The sequence below is a fragment of the Mycetomoellerius zeteki genome, unplaced genomic scaffold (genome assembly GCF_001594055.1).
Source record: "Mycetomoellerius zeteki isolate Tzet28-1 unplaced genomic scaffold, Tzet1.0 scaffold221, whole genome shotgun sequence".
NCBI classification, from domain to species: domain Eukaryota; kingdom Metazoa; phylum Arthropoda; class Insecta; order Hymenoptera; family Formicidae; genus Mycetomoellerius; species Mycetomoellerius zeteki.
In genome coordinates this window covers 2524178-2542361 of record NW_017257184.1, presented here as the reverse complement: position 1 = coordinate 2542361, position 18184 = coordinate 2524178, and the positions used below count along the sequence as shown (strand labels likewise).

The 18184-nt window shown below is 40.8% G+C and overlaps 2 protein-coding genes across 2 annotated transcripts in view; one reads left to right on the top strand and one right to left on the bottom strand.

The window, feature by feature from the left end:
* LOC108722905 (zinc finger protein 91) overlaps window positions 1–18184 on the top strand; it is a 342323-nt gene that overhangs the window by 107381 nt on the left and 216758 nt on the right. The gene's annotated exons all lie outside the window — the stretch shown is intronic.
* Window positions 89–16671, bottom strand: Vps13D (vacuolar protein sorting 13D). The gene is made up of 24 exons (XM_018448318.1): window positions 16415–16671; window positions 15695–15885; window positions 15315–15546; window positions 14996–15192; window positions 14739–14900; window positions 14425–14662; window positions 7499–14331; window positions 6949–7108; window positions 6650–6878; window positions 6341–6584; window positions 5849–6217; window positions 5446–5634; window positions 5047–5370; window positions 4744–4936; window positions 4483–4665; window positions 4136–4366; window positions 3644–3670; window positions 3099–3259; window positions 2345–2959; window positions 2058–2240; window positions 1609–1980; window positions 1410–1522; window positions 886–1318; window positions 89–763 (listed from the first exon to the last, which is right to left on the bottom strand). The coding sequence occupies exons 1-24, from the start codon at window positions 16509–16511 to the stop codon at window positions 662–664; spliced, it is 12078 nt and encodes a 4025-aa protein (XP_018303820.1). The 5' UTR covers window positions 16512–16671; the 3' UTR covers window positions 89–661.

Below are 18184 nucleotides of genomic sequence, written 5' to 3'. Positions count from 1 at the left end.
AAATGTACACTATGTATGCTAAAAGCTTTGGTTCTAAGTATTGCGTTAAGTAGATCATCCCGTCGTGATCAATCAATCAAGGACACGACGCGTCCCAAAATCACCACATCCTAGTTATAGACGCGAAAAATAAAGGAAGTCTATCTTTGAAATCGACGCGCCGATCTAATTACAAGCGATTAAAACTAGGAAAATAATAAAATACATAACTTTATTACAGAAATAAAAAATTTCTCTTTCATTAAAGATTTACTGTCGAGACAGTTTCATTGAGAACGATGATTCTGGAATATCCTGCACGCGCATTATAAATTGGCATATGTACACGTATATGTACATTATTAAAAAAATTGATTCTATGATTATTTTACATTTTTACACTTTATCGGTCCTTATAAAAAATTTCTATGCCCCATCTGTACCACAGTTACAAGACGCAAAATTAGAATTTGATTACACTCGAACAATTTTTATGCCTTGTGGCAAACAGTTACTTTTACGAAAATTCATATCAGTCTTCTTGTAAACTTAACATTAAGCGTCGTAACTAAGGCATTATAGATTCTCGTGCGTTCTACGCGATACAGTTAAAAATTTGACTAGAGAGAGTATGTCCAAGAAACACGTCAGAAGTAAGATCGAACTCTAATCGCACAATCAATTACTTATAGTGCTGTACGTCGTCTAACATATTATCCGATGATGACAACGTCAAACTTCGTTCTTCATGCATCCCCTTGGCATAATTGATTTGTTGCGATACCTACAATCATGAAGAAAATGAGTTAATAAATGATAATGTATTGAGAGCCTTGTTCAGTCGCAATAAAAAAAAAAAGAGAAATACTTATAGCAATTTAAAATTACACTCCGTTTATAACTTACCCGCTTCGCCACCTCTTCATTGTCACAGCGCACTTTTGGCCGTCTCAATAATTCGGCCAATCCATCTAGATTGACTGCGGCCGACGAATCGAATCTGGATATCAACTCTATGTAATGCAGAGTGATGTTGTTGCTTTGAACCTTTTGCATCGGCTGACAACAGAGAAGATCCGCCAAGCTTACTTGGGTCACCACCGCTTTCGTGCCGCCAGAAATAACGCGTACTCTCTCATTAGAAACCAACACTTTAAGATTCTCCGAGCCGCTGCACAGACACTCGTAAGCAACGAAAAGCTCGGAATAGTCGCGATTGTTAATGCTGTACAGGAACTCCTGACCCTCGGCCTGCTGACGATTGTACGGCGGCAGCAATCCGGTAGAACCACTGACGACACGCGGCGGTCGGTCACGTTTTGGTATTGCACGGTGAGCGCTATGAAAAAGAATTTATCAAATATCAAGAGATATTCACAATGCAGAAAAACACAAATATGACAACATAATAGAATCACGTAATATATTACCTTCTACTTGTCTCTCGTACAGCACTAGCTGTCTCTGTTGCCAAATCTAACACACCAACGACGGGTTTCGTTATTGTACCTACTACTCCTCTTCCCAAACCCGCGAAAAAACCCTGAAATTTTACATTATCCATTAGCTTTATTTAAGTTCTACAAATAATATTTACTCAAAGAATCAAATTTATTTTAAAATATTTACTGGAAAACCCTCGCTGGTTGCTCCATCGTATGTTTGTTTGAATATACTGGTAACACCACCAAGTAGACCAAAACCGAAACCTTTCAAGCCGGCTACCAAGTGATCGCTACTGCCCGTAGTGTTAGCGCGAATCCTCTGTCTGGCCTCTTCGTGTCTTTCGTCCATAATCACTCTTCCTAAACCATCTGACAGAGATTCCGTCACTTTTGCTGCCGAATTTGAAATACCGTGCGTGACGTTCTTCACTAGACTTTTCACGCTGCCTTCGTAAATAAGGCCAGAAACACCTTCTGTGACGTCATTCATGAATCCAAGAGGGTTTCCTAAGAAATCCACGGAACCCAGAATAACTGCGGCTTGCCATTTTAATTCCTAAAATATCATGGCATTTATTTACTAAATCAATACACAAGCGAAGAGTTATATATTACAATCTATAATCATCATACATCTTTGTAATGCTTTACGATGGAATGTATTAGGAATTGACTACTCTCAAAAGGATGTTTCTTGACAAACGGCTCTAACTCGATAGTGGCATTCTCAAAGTTAATTAGAGTCAACCCTAATTTCCTCTTTACAGCTTGCAGATGATGTGGCAATTTCGTTGTAGTAAGCACGCTAAGTTTTACCTAAAGAAAGAATAATTCATATGTACATCATGTGTGTGAATAGTGCATTAGTAATATTCATGTAAAAGAAAAAATAATCATCTATCATATCGATATTTACATACTTGATTAGGAACAAGTTTCAGAGCGCCAAAGTAATATCTCTTAGCATGTGCAGCAGACACCTCGGAAATAAATCTTTGTGCCTTGAAATCGTTCTCATCGACAGGTACTTCCAACTCTGATTTGCCAATTCCGAGGAAAGCTGCCAGTTTCAGGATAAATTTTTCTTCTAAGTGTACGCATAAAGGTTTGACGCTCACTACGACATGTTTATAAATTTCGGCATTCTGATTCTTTGATTGTAACTTTTCCATCGCTAAATGAAGGGCGGGTCGATGCTCGTCCTCAGTATGAGATGATCGTGTCACAAATAAAACCGAAGTGCATTGTGCCTCGAACAGTTGATTGTCAATTTGCACGTCAGCGACGCTCAGATCCAATGTAGTATTCACTGGGGTCTGCACTAGATCTAAGGAGATTTCAGCCAGCCGCGCGAACAACAGCTCTTCTACCGGCCTTTGCGATACGATAGACAATCCGAGGCCGGCCGGCAAATTCAGCTTCAGTTTTAATTCGCTAGAATTCAATTTTTTAATATCGGCATTGATCTGGGTAGGCCGATGACTTACGGCGATGTGTGACCAATCGCGTTCTTCGAGTAAGGCAAACATTTTCTTCTAAAACGCAAAAAGATTTATTCTTAATGTCATCAAGGCTTTATTTCTTGCATTGTTATATGAATAATAATGTTCAGAATAATCTAATAAAATAGATGACTAATATAAAAATAAATCAAATTGTAAAGTAGACACACACCCTCTCCTTGATATCCAAAACTTGCAGAACGCGAGTCGGGCCGTCAGTAGTCACTCTGACTGACAAGAATCCAGAACCTGGTCGCAACTTTTGTCTACCCACACGTTGCTGGATCGATGGTGGATTGCCATGTGTTTCAGGACCTAATACAGCTTCACTCCCTAAAAACAACGATGTTCCTTTTACTGTGCATGAAAATATTCACGATAAAATTGTACGACTAAAAAAATTTACGAATGCAAAAGCGCTGTACGCCAGAGTACGATAACGCCGTGATTGACTAATTTCACAAGTTATTTGACAACTTTATTTTTATTTGTAAAAATTTTATTCGGAAAACAATGTATTCTTTTCTCTCGAAAGACTTTGTATAGAAAAAGATTTCTTTTTTTTATATCGCGCTTTGACGTTCCTGGAAAGATATGCAATGCTTAAGAAAAAAAAAAGGGATAAAACAAGCAGAGATACATTATAGCTTATTATAATACTTATGAGCAGGATAAGGAAACAGCCAATTTTAATGTGTACTTTGAAACTATACGTACACATTTGCCAACGGGCGACACTGCCGCCTGCAACATTTATGATCAATTTAGGTCTCTCTAGTTGTAAATAGCGAGAAAGGAGTAATGAATATAAGGATAAAAAAATTCAGGATTCCTAACAACGATAAATTTAGATAATCGGCAGACAAAACTGTAGAATATAAAATATAATATTGTAAAATAAGTGCGCATCTGTCATCAATGTTCTTTTCATTAAATGTTCAAATCATTTTGTCAATTTCAACGATACCGTACGCTCAACTTACTATGTTTTATGCTTTGCATTTACAGGCAGAAGCATTAGATATACATCACACACGCAAAAATGATAATTAACTTGCAAATAAGAGATATGTTGAACTAATTCAAAGTAACACAAAATAACAGAAAATATATTTCACGATAAAGCGCGTGATAAAAAAAATTCATAACTTTCGCGAACAATCTTTGTCAATTTAATAATCAGCGTGCAAATGAAAAGAATGTTCCAACCTTCGTATAGTCCCATAAAGCCATCTTTTAACTGAACACACATATTCTTATGCGCGCAGCATAGACGCCCGTCGTCAGTGAATTGCCAGGTCTGCGTCGATCGTCGCCTAGGATCCGGTTTCCTCAGGGCAAGAGCGCAATAGGTGAATGGTTGCGGTGCCGTGCCTGCTATGTCCAAAACGAATATTGTGTCCGGAGTTTTAGAATGTTTGTCTCTTGGTGGACTGGAGCCTGTGTTTTTTTGTCTCAATTAAAATTTTATACAATATATGAAAACAAAGTACATTATCATCTTTTTGTACAAATTATGTTGAAAATAATTATTTGTATTGATATTCTTATATTACCTTCGTGTTGCAATTGTCCATCTCCGGTCATTCTCCAAAGCTGTGCCCTGTCACCGTACTGTTTCCTCCGAAGGGCAACCCAACCACCGGAACCAGCTTCTAAGACAAGTCTCTGAGTTTCTATATCCAGAGGATCTAAATTGCTTTCGCTTGTCCCAAGATCGGAATCGGTTTTGAAAGTACCTATCATAATAAAAGTATGAAATCAGTATTTATGTATACATATTTTAGTTCTTATTTTATCTGTTTAAAATATAGTACCCATGAATGCAATATAAATAAAGTTTTCGTAAGTCAGTCCTCTACCCTCTCCCAATTTATTTAAATCGTAAGAAGCTGTTACGTCTCCAGGTGCTGTCAGCACTAAACCGGCAGTTTTTATTGGTTCATCTAGGGCATATGGTACCGATGAATGGGGTCTCACGGTCCACCGTAGACTGTCAGGAACTTCGATCTACAAGTACAGATTTGCAAATAATAAACATTAGCCATAAAAATAATAGCAACCCAATATAAATATTAATATCATAATTTATACATGGAATTCAAATGATATAGATGTACCTGATTAACTTTCAAAGGAACCTCCGAGAAATTGTCTACTCTTATAGGCGGTGGCATAGTATCGGCATCAGTAAATACAATGAAGAAGGTAGTTTCCTGCAGCACTACATCTACACGTAGAAAATGCATCTTCCCTGTTATGTCCCTGACGTTAATAGTCAATGAATAATTATCATCCAATCTGATACCGCCTGACCACATACAATCTCGAACGTTGGTGATCCTGACGCAGAGCAATAAATCTTTGTCCAGTCGTGGCCAATGAAAGGGCATGTGACAGTCGGGCATAGTCTTTATATATGTAGCCTGAGCATCCGGATTGGACTAAAATCAATATTACATTAAGAACAACAAGTTATCACTTTTTGACATCACCGTAATTAATTGTAACAAACTTACGATAGTTGTCGTGAAACATTCCTGTGCCAGCTCCAATGTATAAGATGACTTATTGTGCAATTGATACCTCGGTGATAATGTAACCACTGTAGTGGCTCTGTATCTTCCTCTTGCTGTGCGAGTAGCCACGCTAATCAAGTAGACTATATCGGGTCTGCCATCGCGTAAACTGATTCTCAAGCGATGAACCTATACAACGTAAATATATAATCATCGTTAGAATGATTAAAATACTAACAAGTTTCATGAATTTATTTTTGTGTGTATCAGAAAGTAAGTTACCTAATTATGAAAAAATTAAACATCAAAAGCATGTGTATGTATAATTTAATATTTTATTGATAAAATATTGAAGTTGTTACAATAAAAATCGAAATAAAAACTTTACATGAGATATACTTACGTGAATTCCAGGCTGCAAGTGAAAATGTTGAGACCACTGTGGGACTCCATGAGGATGAACTTCCGTCCCGATCCTGACCGACAAAGTTCTACTGGCTTCTTCGTCACTGAACGAGAATAGCAACGGCGCTACCATCCTCGCCCTCTCGTGCTCCTCAAATTGTCCCGCAGCCTCGATACCGACTCCCTCTTGTCTGAACACCAACGGCAAGCCGGTCTTGTTTATGATCCAATAAGGTGCAGTCATGTTGATTTGCATGGCTGCACCTTTTTCCACGGTTACAGTTGCCTGCAGGTAAAGCATTCTGCTGAGGGTATCCAATAATTTGAGACGAGCAGTATACGATGAGCTGTTTGGTGGCAGTATTATCTGAAATATGTAATTGTGCTTGATTATTATCTATCGTTAAGTTACTTACTATTAATTAACGCAAGAAATAAAGAATAAAATTCGATATGGTAAAACTACACAGTTATTAGTTGTCACACTTACCACTCCGCATCCTGGATAACCATCCAATTGAATCGTAATTTCCAGTTGTTCGTTCAAATTTGCGCAATGTAAATCCGCACTGCAGCCAGGCATGATTCTACCACCTTCTACACCTGCTTCATATATCAATTCGTATGGCAGTAAGTTCGTTAATGTTATGGGTGCCATTACCGTAATCGTGTGTGCCGGCAACACTTGCATACCGTCAGGAGGATAATTATTTCGTCTGACAGCCACGCACATCCTATGACAACAGAAAATATTAAGTTTCGCTAGCTTCATCGAGGGAAAAGTTTCTCTTTCATTTACCTGAATATATTGTTTTGATTAGTCCGGCAAGTGACGTAGTTCTCCATTATCTCTAACGGCTTCTTAACTACCGTCCAGTTCACCGATTCCATGCAATATTGGAACAAGTAGTTCGAGATAAGTGGTTTGAAACACATTTGCACCCCGGTGTGCGTCAAAGGCACAGACATTACTGATTGCGCTGGCACTTGCAGAATTCTTCCAGTGCTAACTGATGTCAGCGGCAAGTCTAAAAGGGTACAATAATTGATATAGATTTGCTGATCGTCACCAAAAATTGCGAAAGATAAAAAACTGACATCCAAGTTGGTTTAATGTGTTTAACGATTTCTCCATTTTAATCTCAATTGGGTGAGCTAGCTTGTTGGACACCTGAAGAGCTGATCTAATAGTAACTAATTTCCTGGCGGATCCTTCAAGTTCCACAGCAAATACGACTCTAGTTTTCGATATGATCGGCTGAAAATGAACATTATTATTATTACTATTACTAGTACTATTATTGTATTACTAGTACTATTACTATGTATTGTACTGTTATTGCTATAATTGTATTATTATTACTATAATAATATTTATAATACTAATACAATGCTCCAAATTGAATTCTTTTTGAGCAATTGAAAATATATACGAGAGTATATAGTAAAAAAGTATGAGATAATATGAGATATTAGAAAAAATAATTAAAATTTTTTAATAAAAATTTGTAAAATAACAAGATATATATAATATAGACAGCACAAAAAGCTATACAAAGACTACAGGATGATAAATACATATAACACTGCTTGTTTTAATCCAAATGTAAGAAATATGAAATAGGAGTATAAAATAATGTCATCTTACCTGAAATCCGGCAATGTTAGCATTCGCGTGTCGAAAGTAAATACCAACGCGATCGACGGTCACAGGATCCACCGGTTTCCATCCCTCGACCTGAACCGCAATCTGGTGTCTTCTGACAATATGCGTCGCATGATGCCTCAGCTTACCTCTCTCTTCGAAAGTAAATGGCGTGGTGTCTCCCGGAATCACCTCTATCCACGTGTCGTCCTTGTCTAGGTTATTCTTCGTTTGAGATGATGATTTAATAACATCTGCCGTCTCGTCCGAAGTAGCGATAAATGTTTTAAACCAAAGCCGACAGCCAGTGTCATTCTTCAGAGCGAAAGGTATAAAAGGCGATCGACGTCGATACATTTGTCCCCTCGTCACCGATTTGCTGACAATCGTGTTTTCATTAGACAGATAGTAATCCTGCGTCCAGTTGTGTTTGACTAGTTGCACGAGTTCAACCAACGTCAGTGTGACATTAACGTTCACAGAATCATAGGAGTTAATGAACACGTGTAGTCTCTTTGGATCGAACGAACTAGTAAATCTCTGTTCCCATTCAATGTTCGCTCTCCAAGGTTCAATGAATGGTTCCCAACCACTCAGCACTCGATTATAATAATCCACGCCGATAGTGGCAGAGAGAAAGCCAGGATATTGGCTCAACTTCCGCATATTAAAATCCGCTAAAGTGATTTCCAGAAGCGGCACATCTGCGTCGCGACAATCGTCGATGATACAGATCCGCATGCAGGATACCTGCAGTTCTATGGCTCGAAAAATTGAATCGTCGCTCGCTGCGACGGCACCTGTCGGCACCGCATTCTGCGTTAGCCACATAGCGGCATCATCTAACTGACCGTCACAGTGGTCCAATGCGATTCTACAATCGGCCTCTGCGAAACCTAAACAAGTGAGCTTCAACACCGGGCTGCCCGTAGTCTGGCTGCTTTTCATCACCGCTTCGATCGATCTCTGCCTCGCCCATAAGGTCTGTTTGGGTAGAGAGCTTAACATTCTAGAGAACATGGTCACGTCATGGTAGCTTAATCTCACACACAATGGTTGCAGTTGAATCTCCAAACACTTATCTTGAGTCAGATCCAAGCTCGCTCCGACTGGATCGATGATTGATAGAGCAGTTTCATTTTCCAGGCCCAAGATACATGAGAACAGCTCGCAATGCGAGAGATTGCATGAAAGCGGCTTCTCGCCTTCTTGCGGCGTAGAACGGTACGATAAGATGGCAGTTGTTTTGAGAATCACGGCATTGGTGTCAAGAATCGCGGTGTCCTCAACGATAACCAGCTCGGAATCCGTGATGTTAATTTTCAGTTCAAATGGTACGGCGGTTTCAGCGGTGTCAATGATTTCGGTCTCTTGATTGACAATTGACACGTACACGGAGCTAAGTATAGGGTCCGGTTCCGGAGAGTTCAGCAACAGGAAATCTCGTACGGCCTGCCACCAGTCTAGGATAGCGGTCAGTCGCATGCTATGCAACAGAATAGTAGTAGCCGCATAAGCCTTACGCTTCCGATGATGCACCTCCGCCTGGACACGGTCCTGCTCGGCCTCTGTGTCAGCTGTATCTCTCAATGGCTGTAGGATTCGCGTAAACACGTTGCACTGTCGATCTACCGGTTCGTTCTGAAAACGCGTGTCGGTGATCAGGATTTCCTGCGACACCAGATCGATGTCCTGTGAACCGTCGCTCAGCGAGTCCAGCGTCAGTCGGGACTTGATAAAATTGATGCATGCAAGCGCCGCAATGTTGTGACTCGGATGCAGTTTCACCGTCACGTTTACCAGCTCGAGAATTATGCAGGATCGGGTCCATGTCTTTGCGCGATTGTCTATAGTCGAAATCGCGTATTCCACCGTGTGATTCAAATCTTGCACAAGGAGGCGCAGATCGTCTAAATTCTCGCCGATGTTGTACGATAGAAGGCCACGAATCAGCATGTACTGCTCCGGATCCAGGGCACAATCCATCGTCGACAATATACCATGCACGCTGAGATCGGGTATATCGCGGCAGATGTAAGTGTCAAGATTCCGTTCGACGCGTAATTTCAGATGACACTTTTCTGTGAGCAACGAAGAGCCCATCTTCTTAACGAGAAAGCCACCTACCATCAAGGCATCCGTGTCCTCATTTAGAGAATCACATTTGAGTCGCCTCGCCGCATACACATCCATATTGACCAACTCGAGCAGCATCACATCTAGTAAACAATCTGGAACAACTAACGAGGTGTCGAATCTATTGTGTGCTGTGAGCTCTCCCAGATCCAATAGGATCAGTTCGTCGGACCTAGAACTTACTGGTAACAATATCACCGGCGCACCAGCGTGCAATTGCAACGACAATCGCGTGTCACGCTTATTCATATCTATTACAGCACCAACGCCGGCCCGTAGATTTCGCATGATGCTCCACAATTGTGAGAAATGACCGAAGAAAGCCTGTAACTCCGCCACGAATCTTTGAGTGTGAACGTAATGCACAGCAGACATTTCTAGCTTCAGTCGTGCATCATGGGGTCGATCCTCACAGTCGGCGTAACTCGAGTACTGGAAGTTCAGCGCTTTCCTACCGGACGATAGAAATCTCTCACGGTAGAATCGACCGTGCGGCGTTAGATCCAGCAATGACATTGAACCTAAAGATCCTGATACCTTGGTCTTGCCGTCAACCGTCTTGAGAATATGCATGCTGGCGTTGGACACATTGGCCTTGGCTATCTCACGCTCCTGTTGCGTCAGCACTAGCGTCAACGATCTCACTTCTATCTCCGTTTCTGATCTCACTGGGAAATTGTCGTCTACCTTACTCGCGCCGGTGTTATCGCTGTCCGGCGTAGCTCGATGCGCGTCGACTTCGTCACTCGTCGCCCCAGACAAGCCTGCAATCCCAAAGAAGTCAAACACTACCATCCATGACTCCACGCTTATCACTAAGTCCAGACAATTGAAGTCCACGGTTACCATTTTGCGATGGAACCGATCTTCCGGTGTGATACAACCGCTCTCTTCGGGATTCGTCATGGTGATGCTCATCAGCACCAAGTTCTCTTCACTGGTGATACCGCCTGGAGATGGCGGTGGCGTGTTTGGTGTGTCGGCTGCCGAGACCGCCGGTTTCCTGCGCCAATGCGCCGGAATCGCATCGTATAGAGTGTAGGTCTCTAACCGATCCGGCAGACTACCACGTCCGAAGGCGTTCTTGTATTGTCGCAGAAACGCTAGATCTGGACACGATTTGGAAACACCGGTAGGCAGTTTCGCGCGTGTGGGTGCTGACGATTGCATCATGTAACGATGCCGTGAGCCGACTGGGCACAGAAGATCCTCCATCAAAAGGGAGCGCAGTGCGACCTGCACACTGGACTCATTTCGATGTAATTTGTCATACTTGACAACAAAGTCACGCATTGACAACTCCACCAGCGGCTGCTCCGAATGCGCCTGCTTCAGTTCCACGCTGAGGATCGGCAGCTCGAACGAGACCTTCACACAGAGATCGAGTTTCTCCGAGTAGTCGGACACCCCATCAAAATCATCGTATTCCGATACTGCGGCTGTGGCAGTCACAGCAGGCATGGAGAATAATCGATGAGTGGTATCGAGTAATTGCTCGTATTGACCACGTGACAACGATACTTTTAACGGTGTTATCACAGCACCATGGACCTGCACAATTGGACTGTTGTTCGTAAAATCGCCGTCGAGTAGGAAACTCATGCTTTGCGTTAAGGTGTTTTGCTTCTCTACCAAGATCTTCAGCGTTGTGTCGTGCAATATCGGTTTGCCCAACTCCTTACACGAGTACATCTCCTCGGCTCTCGGCAGATTGTTTTGAGACTGGCCAACATTGGCAGATACTTCGAGAGAATACAGATTCATGTCGCGCACTTCCAATGTGATCTTGTGCTTCGCCATGGATCTCAAGTGAGGTTCATGTCGCAACGACATCGTACCGAGATGAGCAACGAATACTTGTCTGCTATGTGAGGAACGTGGTATTACGAGTACCGGGCTTTCTAGAAGTACGTCTAATCTCAGCGACAATGCATTCGCATTATCTAGATCAACCGAAACGCTCGGCAATCGTTTACGCGGAGGGATAGTCCAATCGTCGGCATTCACCAGACCAATTGCCATATCAGTGGCTGCTGCGCTAATTTGGCGTGCAAAGTTGCTTAAGTATTGCTTGAATTCATCAGCACACGAACGTAATTCAGATATCAGATGCGGCGCATGAGTGTACCAGACGCTGGCCACGCGTATCGTGAGATCGAGATCGATTTCCACGCAGTCTTCCTCATCGGCTTGCCTAGTGTTGCGATTGGCAACAAATCTGAACGCCTCTGGCTGATCAGATAGACTACTAAAGTGCTCAAGCGGGTGATATGGCGGATCAGCCAGAGGATCCCTACCCACGCTGATTATCCGTTGATGAGTCTTCCCGGTTGGCGTTTGATCAAGAACCTGTACTCCACCGAGAGAGCCTGAGATTGACGTGTTAGCGGCTAAAGTCGCTTGTATACGCGCATCAGACATAGTCGCCGTGGCAATTTTTTGCCCCACCAAGTGATTATCTTGCACGACCGCGCGCAAAAGTAACACATTCAAGCGATGGAAGTCAAAGGTGATTTCGGTTCTCGTTGACATTGACCTTACTTCTGTACTTTGACTTGACAACGAATCGTCTCGGCTCGCAACGTAGGCCGATCGCGACTTTTGCAGTGGCAAGATTCTTCGGAAGAAACCTAACAATTCCACTATCGTCTCCTGATTAGCAATGATATCCAAATTATTGAACTGTATATTCGCCATTCTCAAATTTTCCGTAGGGTCATCTAACAGCGTTAATTCCACGACAATTAGCGCTTCTGAATCCAATTTTTCTAGACAAACCGATGAATTATTTTTAGGCGAAAACAAGGTCTTAGTTTTGCTCACCAAAGTGGACAAGGCATTGGTCAAGGCGACAGGCGACGTCAATCGCGGTGGTCTCGTGGAATCTGGTGACTCGGGTGATTCTGGCGAGACAGGTGACGTCGGCTCTGAATCCCTTAATCTACCGGAAACGCTGTCCATGCCGACGTGCTTGTGGCTGGCCACCAGCAGTTCGAAATCGGGCCCGAATTCTTGAAGAGCATCAACCAAGAGCAGGCCGTGGACGGAAAGGGAGACGCTTAGATCTGCCATTCGTTTACTGAGGGCTGCCCGAACTCCGGACACTTGCAGCTCTGCCACACTGCGACCCCTCGATTGCAATTCAAAGGCCATCTGATCGATAATAAATTGTACCATTACCGCATGGCTCAAGGAACGATCCAAATTTTCCTCCTTTCTAGGACTCTTCGGCTCTATAACGGCTTCTGTTTGCGGGATGCCGGCAGAGTTAGAGAAACTCGACAGTAAGTTATAAATTAAGCGTATTGCGCCCACCTTTTGCTCATTTACATGCACTACCAGTCTCGGTAGATTACCAGATACTGTGACTGATGGAAAATTGGGATCTGAAGTAGTAAAGACACGTCGTTCGACTTGCAACGATATGTTGAAACGTTCGAGAAAGTGCAAGCTTGACATACCTCTCGTGCGAACGTGCTTCCAATTATCCTTTGTCTTACCCACTAAAATCTGCAGATCTACCAGATCGATAGAGTATTGATCGTACAATTTCTTGTGCAACTCTGTCTCAGACAGGCCTTGGAAATCATGTAAGGAGCCGTTCTCTTGGCTTCCGGGCGGAGTGGAGCAAGGTGTCTCAAATCTCTCATCTTCGTCATCACTATTAGTCGATTCTGTTTTCAGTATCACCTGATTCAGATTTGCATCATTCGATAAATGTAACTTTCCAAAATCGACCATCACCACGGCCGCATTGGAATCGACGAAGCTCTCCACCAATAAGATTTGTGGTGCAGAGATCTTAAACTGTAGATCCCAAGACGAACGATACACAAAGTCGCCGTCCAAAATCTGTTCCCAATTCTTGATCAACTGCCTCCTCGTGCGACGCTTCATCGCCTGGAATCGCTGATTGGACGATACCGATCGATGTGGTTTACACATAAAATCTATCAGCCAGTATATCACGGTCGGATTATACACAATATCTAAGGACTGTGAGTACACGTGTAATAAATGATCTACATTAATATGCAGCGGTCTTTTCTCGTAAATCAGTTCGAATAAATGATGCGGCGTCTTCGTTAGTTTCTCCGAAGAATTGCGGACGCGCGAGGATATGCCATTGGATGCAACTTGAGGTTGCACCAAAATAGGAAATGTGGAACTCTCCGTGAGAAAATCATGCAGGTACAATGCGCCCAAACTAATTGAAAACTTGTGCGACCCGGATCTGGGTCGTGACTCATAGCTCAAGTTCACTCTTTCGAACTTCAATTCTATCACAGTTTTTCTGCCATTGCTTTCATCTTTCTCAGTGCACAACGATACCGCGCCTTGCACCAGAGCGAAATTAAATTGTCCGAACACTGTGTCGCGACGTAGAAGAGTATCATCGTTCATGGTGTCCGCTAAAACGTCTAGCAATTCCCCGTCGAAAGTAGTCGAGCTACTTCCGTTTTGCGTTCCATTGCTGCTGTGAGGTGTCTTTGAGTACCAGCCCCACCACTGTGGAAACCATTGTTCCAGCATGCCGCGTCCTTGTGGCACATTCATATTAGATTCTTGTTGTGACTTTGCAGGTCTCACTTTCTCCATAGCCAGTTCCCTCAATACCCGAAGCTCGTCAAAATTTCGCTCGTTCTCGACTTTTTCCTTTAATGTTTTTATTTCCGCAGATAAGATCGAGGTAGGTGTACCTAGCAAAAAAAATTTGAAAGCAAATTTTCATTGTTTCAAGAAGACATATTATGAAAACTTATTGAAGCTATTAAAAAAATATTCATTTGTACCTAACAATTTAGCATACGCTTGAACGTAACAAATATTTTCTCTAGCTCTGAGAAGTACATTTTTCCAGGACGGTTTCGGTTTGAGTGCATCTCTGCCAAGATGACACCTGGCGGCATATTTCCACCATTCCTTGCAAGCTGTTTTAACAGGAACTACTGGCCTACAACGCCACTGTTGTTTACGACGATCTATGCGGTCAAGCTCTTTGATACACTTCACCATCTCTTCATATTGAAGCTAAGAAAATAATTCAAATTATATTGCATGAATCAATGTTTAATTGTAGTACCAGTTACCATTATCTGTAACTCACATCTGTTATAGATAATGGTACTTCATCCAAGAGCAAATCTACTACGATACGCGGTTTATTAATAGATCTCAATGGACGTTCAGTTCGATCTCTCTTAATGTGCGCTCTTGCATTCACGGGAGATAAAATGTGCCGATGAATCTTATTTTTACTCATGGCGATCTAAAAATCAAGATTATAAAGTATTATTATAAAATATAGGTGTACGAATGTGTTATTAACACGTTATCACGTTCACTGAGCTTTATATATCTTACAGCTAGATCGCCTAGATTAAGACCACCAAAAAGTTGATCTTTTTTCACATGATTCCAATAAACCGAAAGACTATCGAGTTCCATTAACTTAAATGATGCATCCGTAAGATTCCAAGATGTGGAACAGGGTATCCAACTAGCATCACAACTTTGAGTAGTTAATGCTCCAATTGTAATACCAAATGCAATGCCATTATCTACATACAAAAAGATCAAAAATTTTATTAGAGGAACATAGTAAATATCAATATTTAACAAATAAATTTTTGTTCACATATTATATTCATATATGCATATATATATATAACTATTTGCTTACCATTTGGTAGTGTAATACCATCTTCATACCTAATATGAACATCTTTGATATTCAATTGTAAATTTTCTATAATATTTGTTACTAGAGACGTGCCATAATTTAGCCAGGAACTGTAACTTGAGGCATAATAACCAGGATCATGCTCAATATCGGCTCTCCCTCTAGCTTCCAAAGCGTCTAGTCGACTGAGTTTATATTCTAGTATTGCTTGTTCCTCTGCTTCATTATCATACTGTAGACATTTGTTTTTAAACTCATCAATATATATTGAAATATATGTACAACATAAATGCATCTATATATTTACATAATCTCTGTCAGCATTATTGAAAATCTATTAAAATATCTAAGATGATAAAAAACAAAATCATCATTTTTACCTCATCCAAATTAATTGGTCCTGCTACTAAATAGAGCTGTTCTATACCTATCACCCATGATGCGGTTCTTATTTGTCTGACTGGTACTTGTAATCTAATTTTACCAATAAACCCAGCCTTGACTTCCATTGGCAGTCCAATATGACGCAGAGCCTCGCGTTTCAGAGGTAAATTTTCTAGTTCAACTTCCCCTAATATAAAATAGATATCCATTAAGAAAATAACTTATAACTACAGTAATAACATTAATCTTCTTTTATATAAAAATAATATTAAAGAGACAACAGAAAAAACACATAATGAACTTATTCCCTGTTATAAACTAGTACACATGTTCTGATATATATATACACACATATATATATATATACACTGTCAGTCTATATATCTAAAAATCTGTAGCTCATGTTATATATATATATATATACATATTACAGATTTTCAATATTAATAGTGTATGTCGAAACAGCGATATTGTGAGAAATGACAAATTTTAGATCTATTCTTTATTTTTGTATTAAACTGTATTTATACAACTTTCTCATTTTTGTCAAACACATTTATTTCATTTTAAATTCGAAAAGTGTACATTAATTTAGCTATAAAAACGAACCAATTAACAAATTATTCTTCAAATATATATTATTCTGTATAACACTACAGCAAGCCTATAAGACTTTTATAGCGAAAGTAAAAATGCGTAGTGTGACATAACCTCACCCGACAACAAGGCAATGCTGAGCTGATCTGTGTTCAAATTTTCCACGTATTTGCCGAGATAATTGTTCAGCACCCACGCAACGAGTCCTTCCAACATTTTGAACAAGCAATATCTTTGCCACTATCCAGCCGGAAATGTGTACGTGAGTGCGCACAAGTGGCCTCATAGGTTATGTTCTCTTATATTTCGTGCGAATTCCTGGAATCTGTGAAATAACAGCGCATAAAGATGATACATTCGAACGGTTCATGCCTGACTTTCGAGCGAGCGGTACCTCTCACATTCCGACTATTGTTGTATCCCTCATTAAAAATTCGTATTTCACCAATGACTTCGAGATCCATCTTAAATAACGGTTTCTCCTATTGATAACCACCATCAACAAATGGGTGCATTCAGAATATTTCAAAAGCGCGACTGCTCACTGAGCGCTCAGTGAGTTTTTGTATCTGATTGGTCTATATTTTTAGATCTAATGGAATATGCCAATCAGATGCAAGAGTTCACTGAACGTTCAGTGAGCGGGATCTACAAGAGTTTTAAGCCATAAGAAACGGACGAATCACAGTCGATTATTCCCCTCGGATTCGACTGTAATCCCGGAACTACAATAGGGTTTTAAGAAATTGACCAATCACAGTTGAATTCGAGGAGAATAATCGACTATGATTCGTCTGTTTCTTATGGCTTAAGGACCCATAGCACACAAAAAAAACTTAAGCAGTAAAATGTAAGCAGTAAGCGAATTGACCAATCACAGTAGAGTCCATAAGGCCATAACATAAGCAGTAGCGAATCCAACATGTTGATTTCCTTACTGCTTACGTCTAAAGCCCATTCTACAATAGAAGTCGTAGCGGTCGTAGGGTCTTAAATCGTAGAAAATTGACCAATCACAGTTGATTATTCTTCTCATATTCGACTGTGATTGGTCAATTTTCTACGACTTAAGACCCTACGACTGCTACGACTTCTATTATAGACACCGCATTACTGCCTTAAGTTTTTTGTGTACCAGGGCCCTAAGGTTTAAAATTCTATTGTAGATCCGGGGTAATCGATCAATTTCTTACGGCTTAAATCTTAAAACATCTATTGTAGATCCGGACTAATGCGGGGTCTACAATAGAAGTCGTAGCGGTCGTAGGATCTTAAATCGTAGAAAATTAACCAATCACAGTCGAATACGAGAAGAACAATCGACTCTAATTGGTCAGTTTTCTACCCGGCTGATCACAGCTGATCACAACAGCGGATCGTTTTTGATTGGTTACGCAGTTACGCGACGAATACGCCTCATGGGACTCCAGCATCACTTTTGTTTTTACTTATATGTATATTATATATATTTATATTTATTTCACCCTATTTAAATGTAATTCTCTTTGAATACATAATAAATAAATTAAATTAAATTAAATTTACGCCAAATATATACAGTGAATGTATTTTTATCCAAATTAAAGGTGAGACAATTAAAATAAATATTTACCAGAAGAAAAATGAGAAGAAAAAATAAGGAGAAAAACAAGAATAATTTTGCTTTTTTTTACTGGCGGTAATCAATTTTTGCAAATTGTTGAAAATGCTCTACGCGTCAAGTCGATTCTCGCGATTCTACGCGTATCGAGTAGTGATTCCGACATTTCCGCAATCGCGAGTAATCTCGGCGAACGTGCGGGACGAGCGGAGACACGAGCGGTAATCTGACAATGTGGCACCTGCGGCAAAAAGAGGACTTCTAACCTGCTTTCGTGCTGACTCAGGAT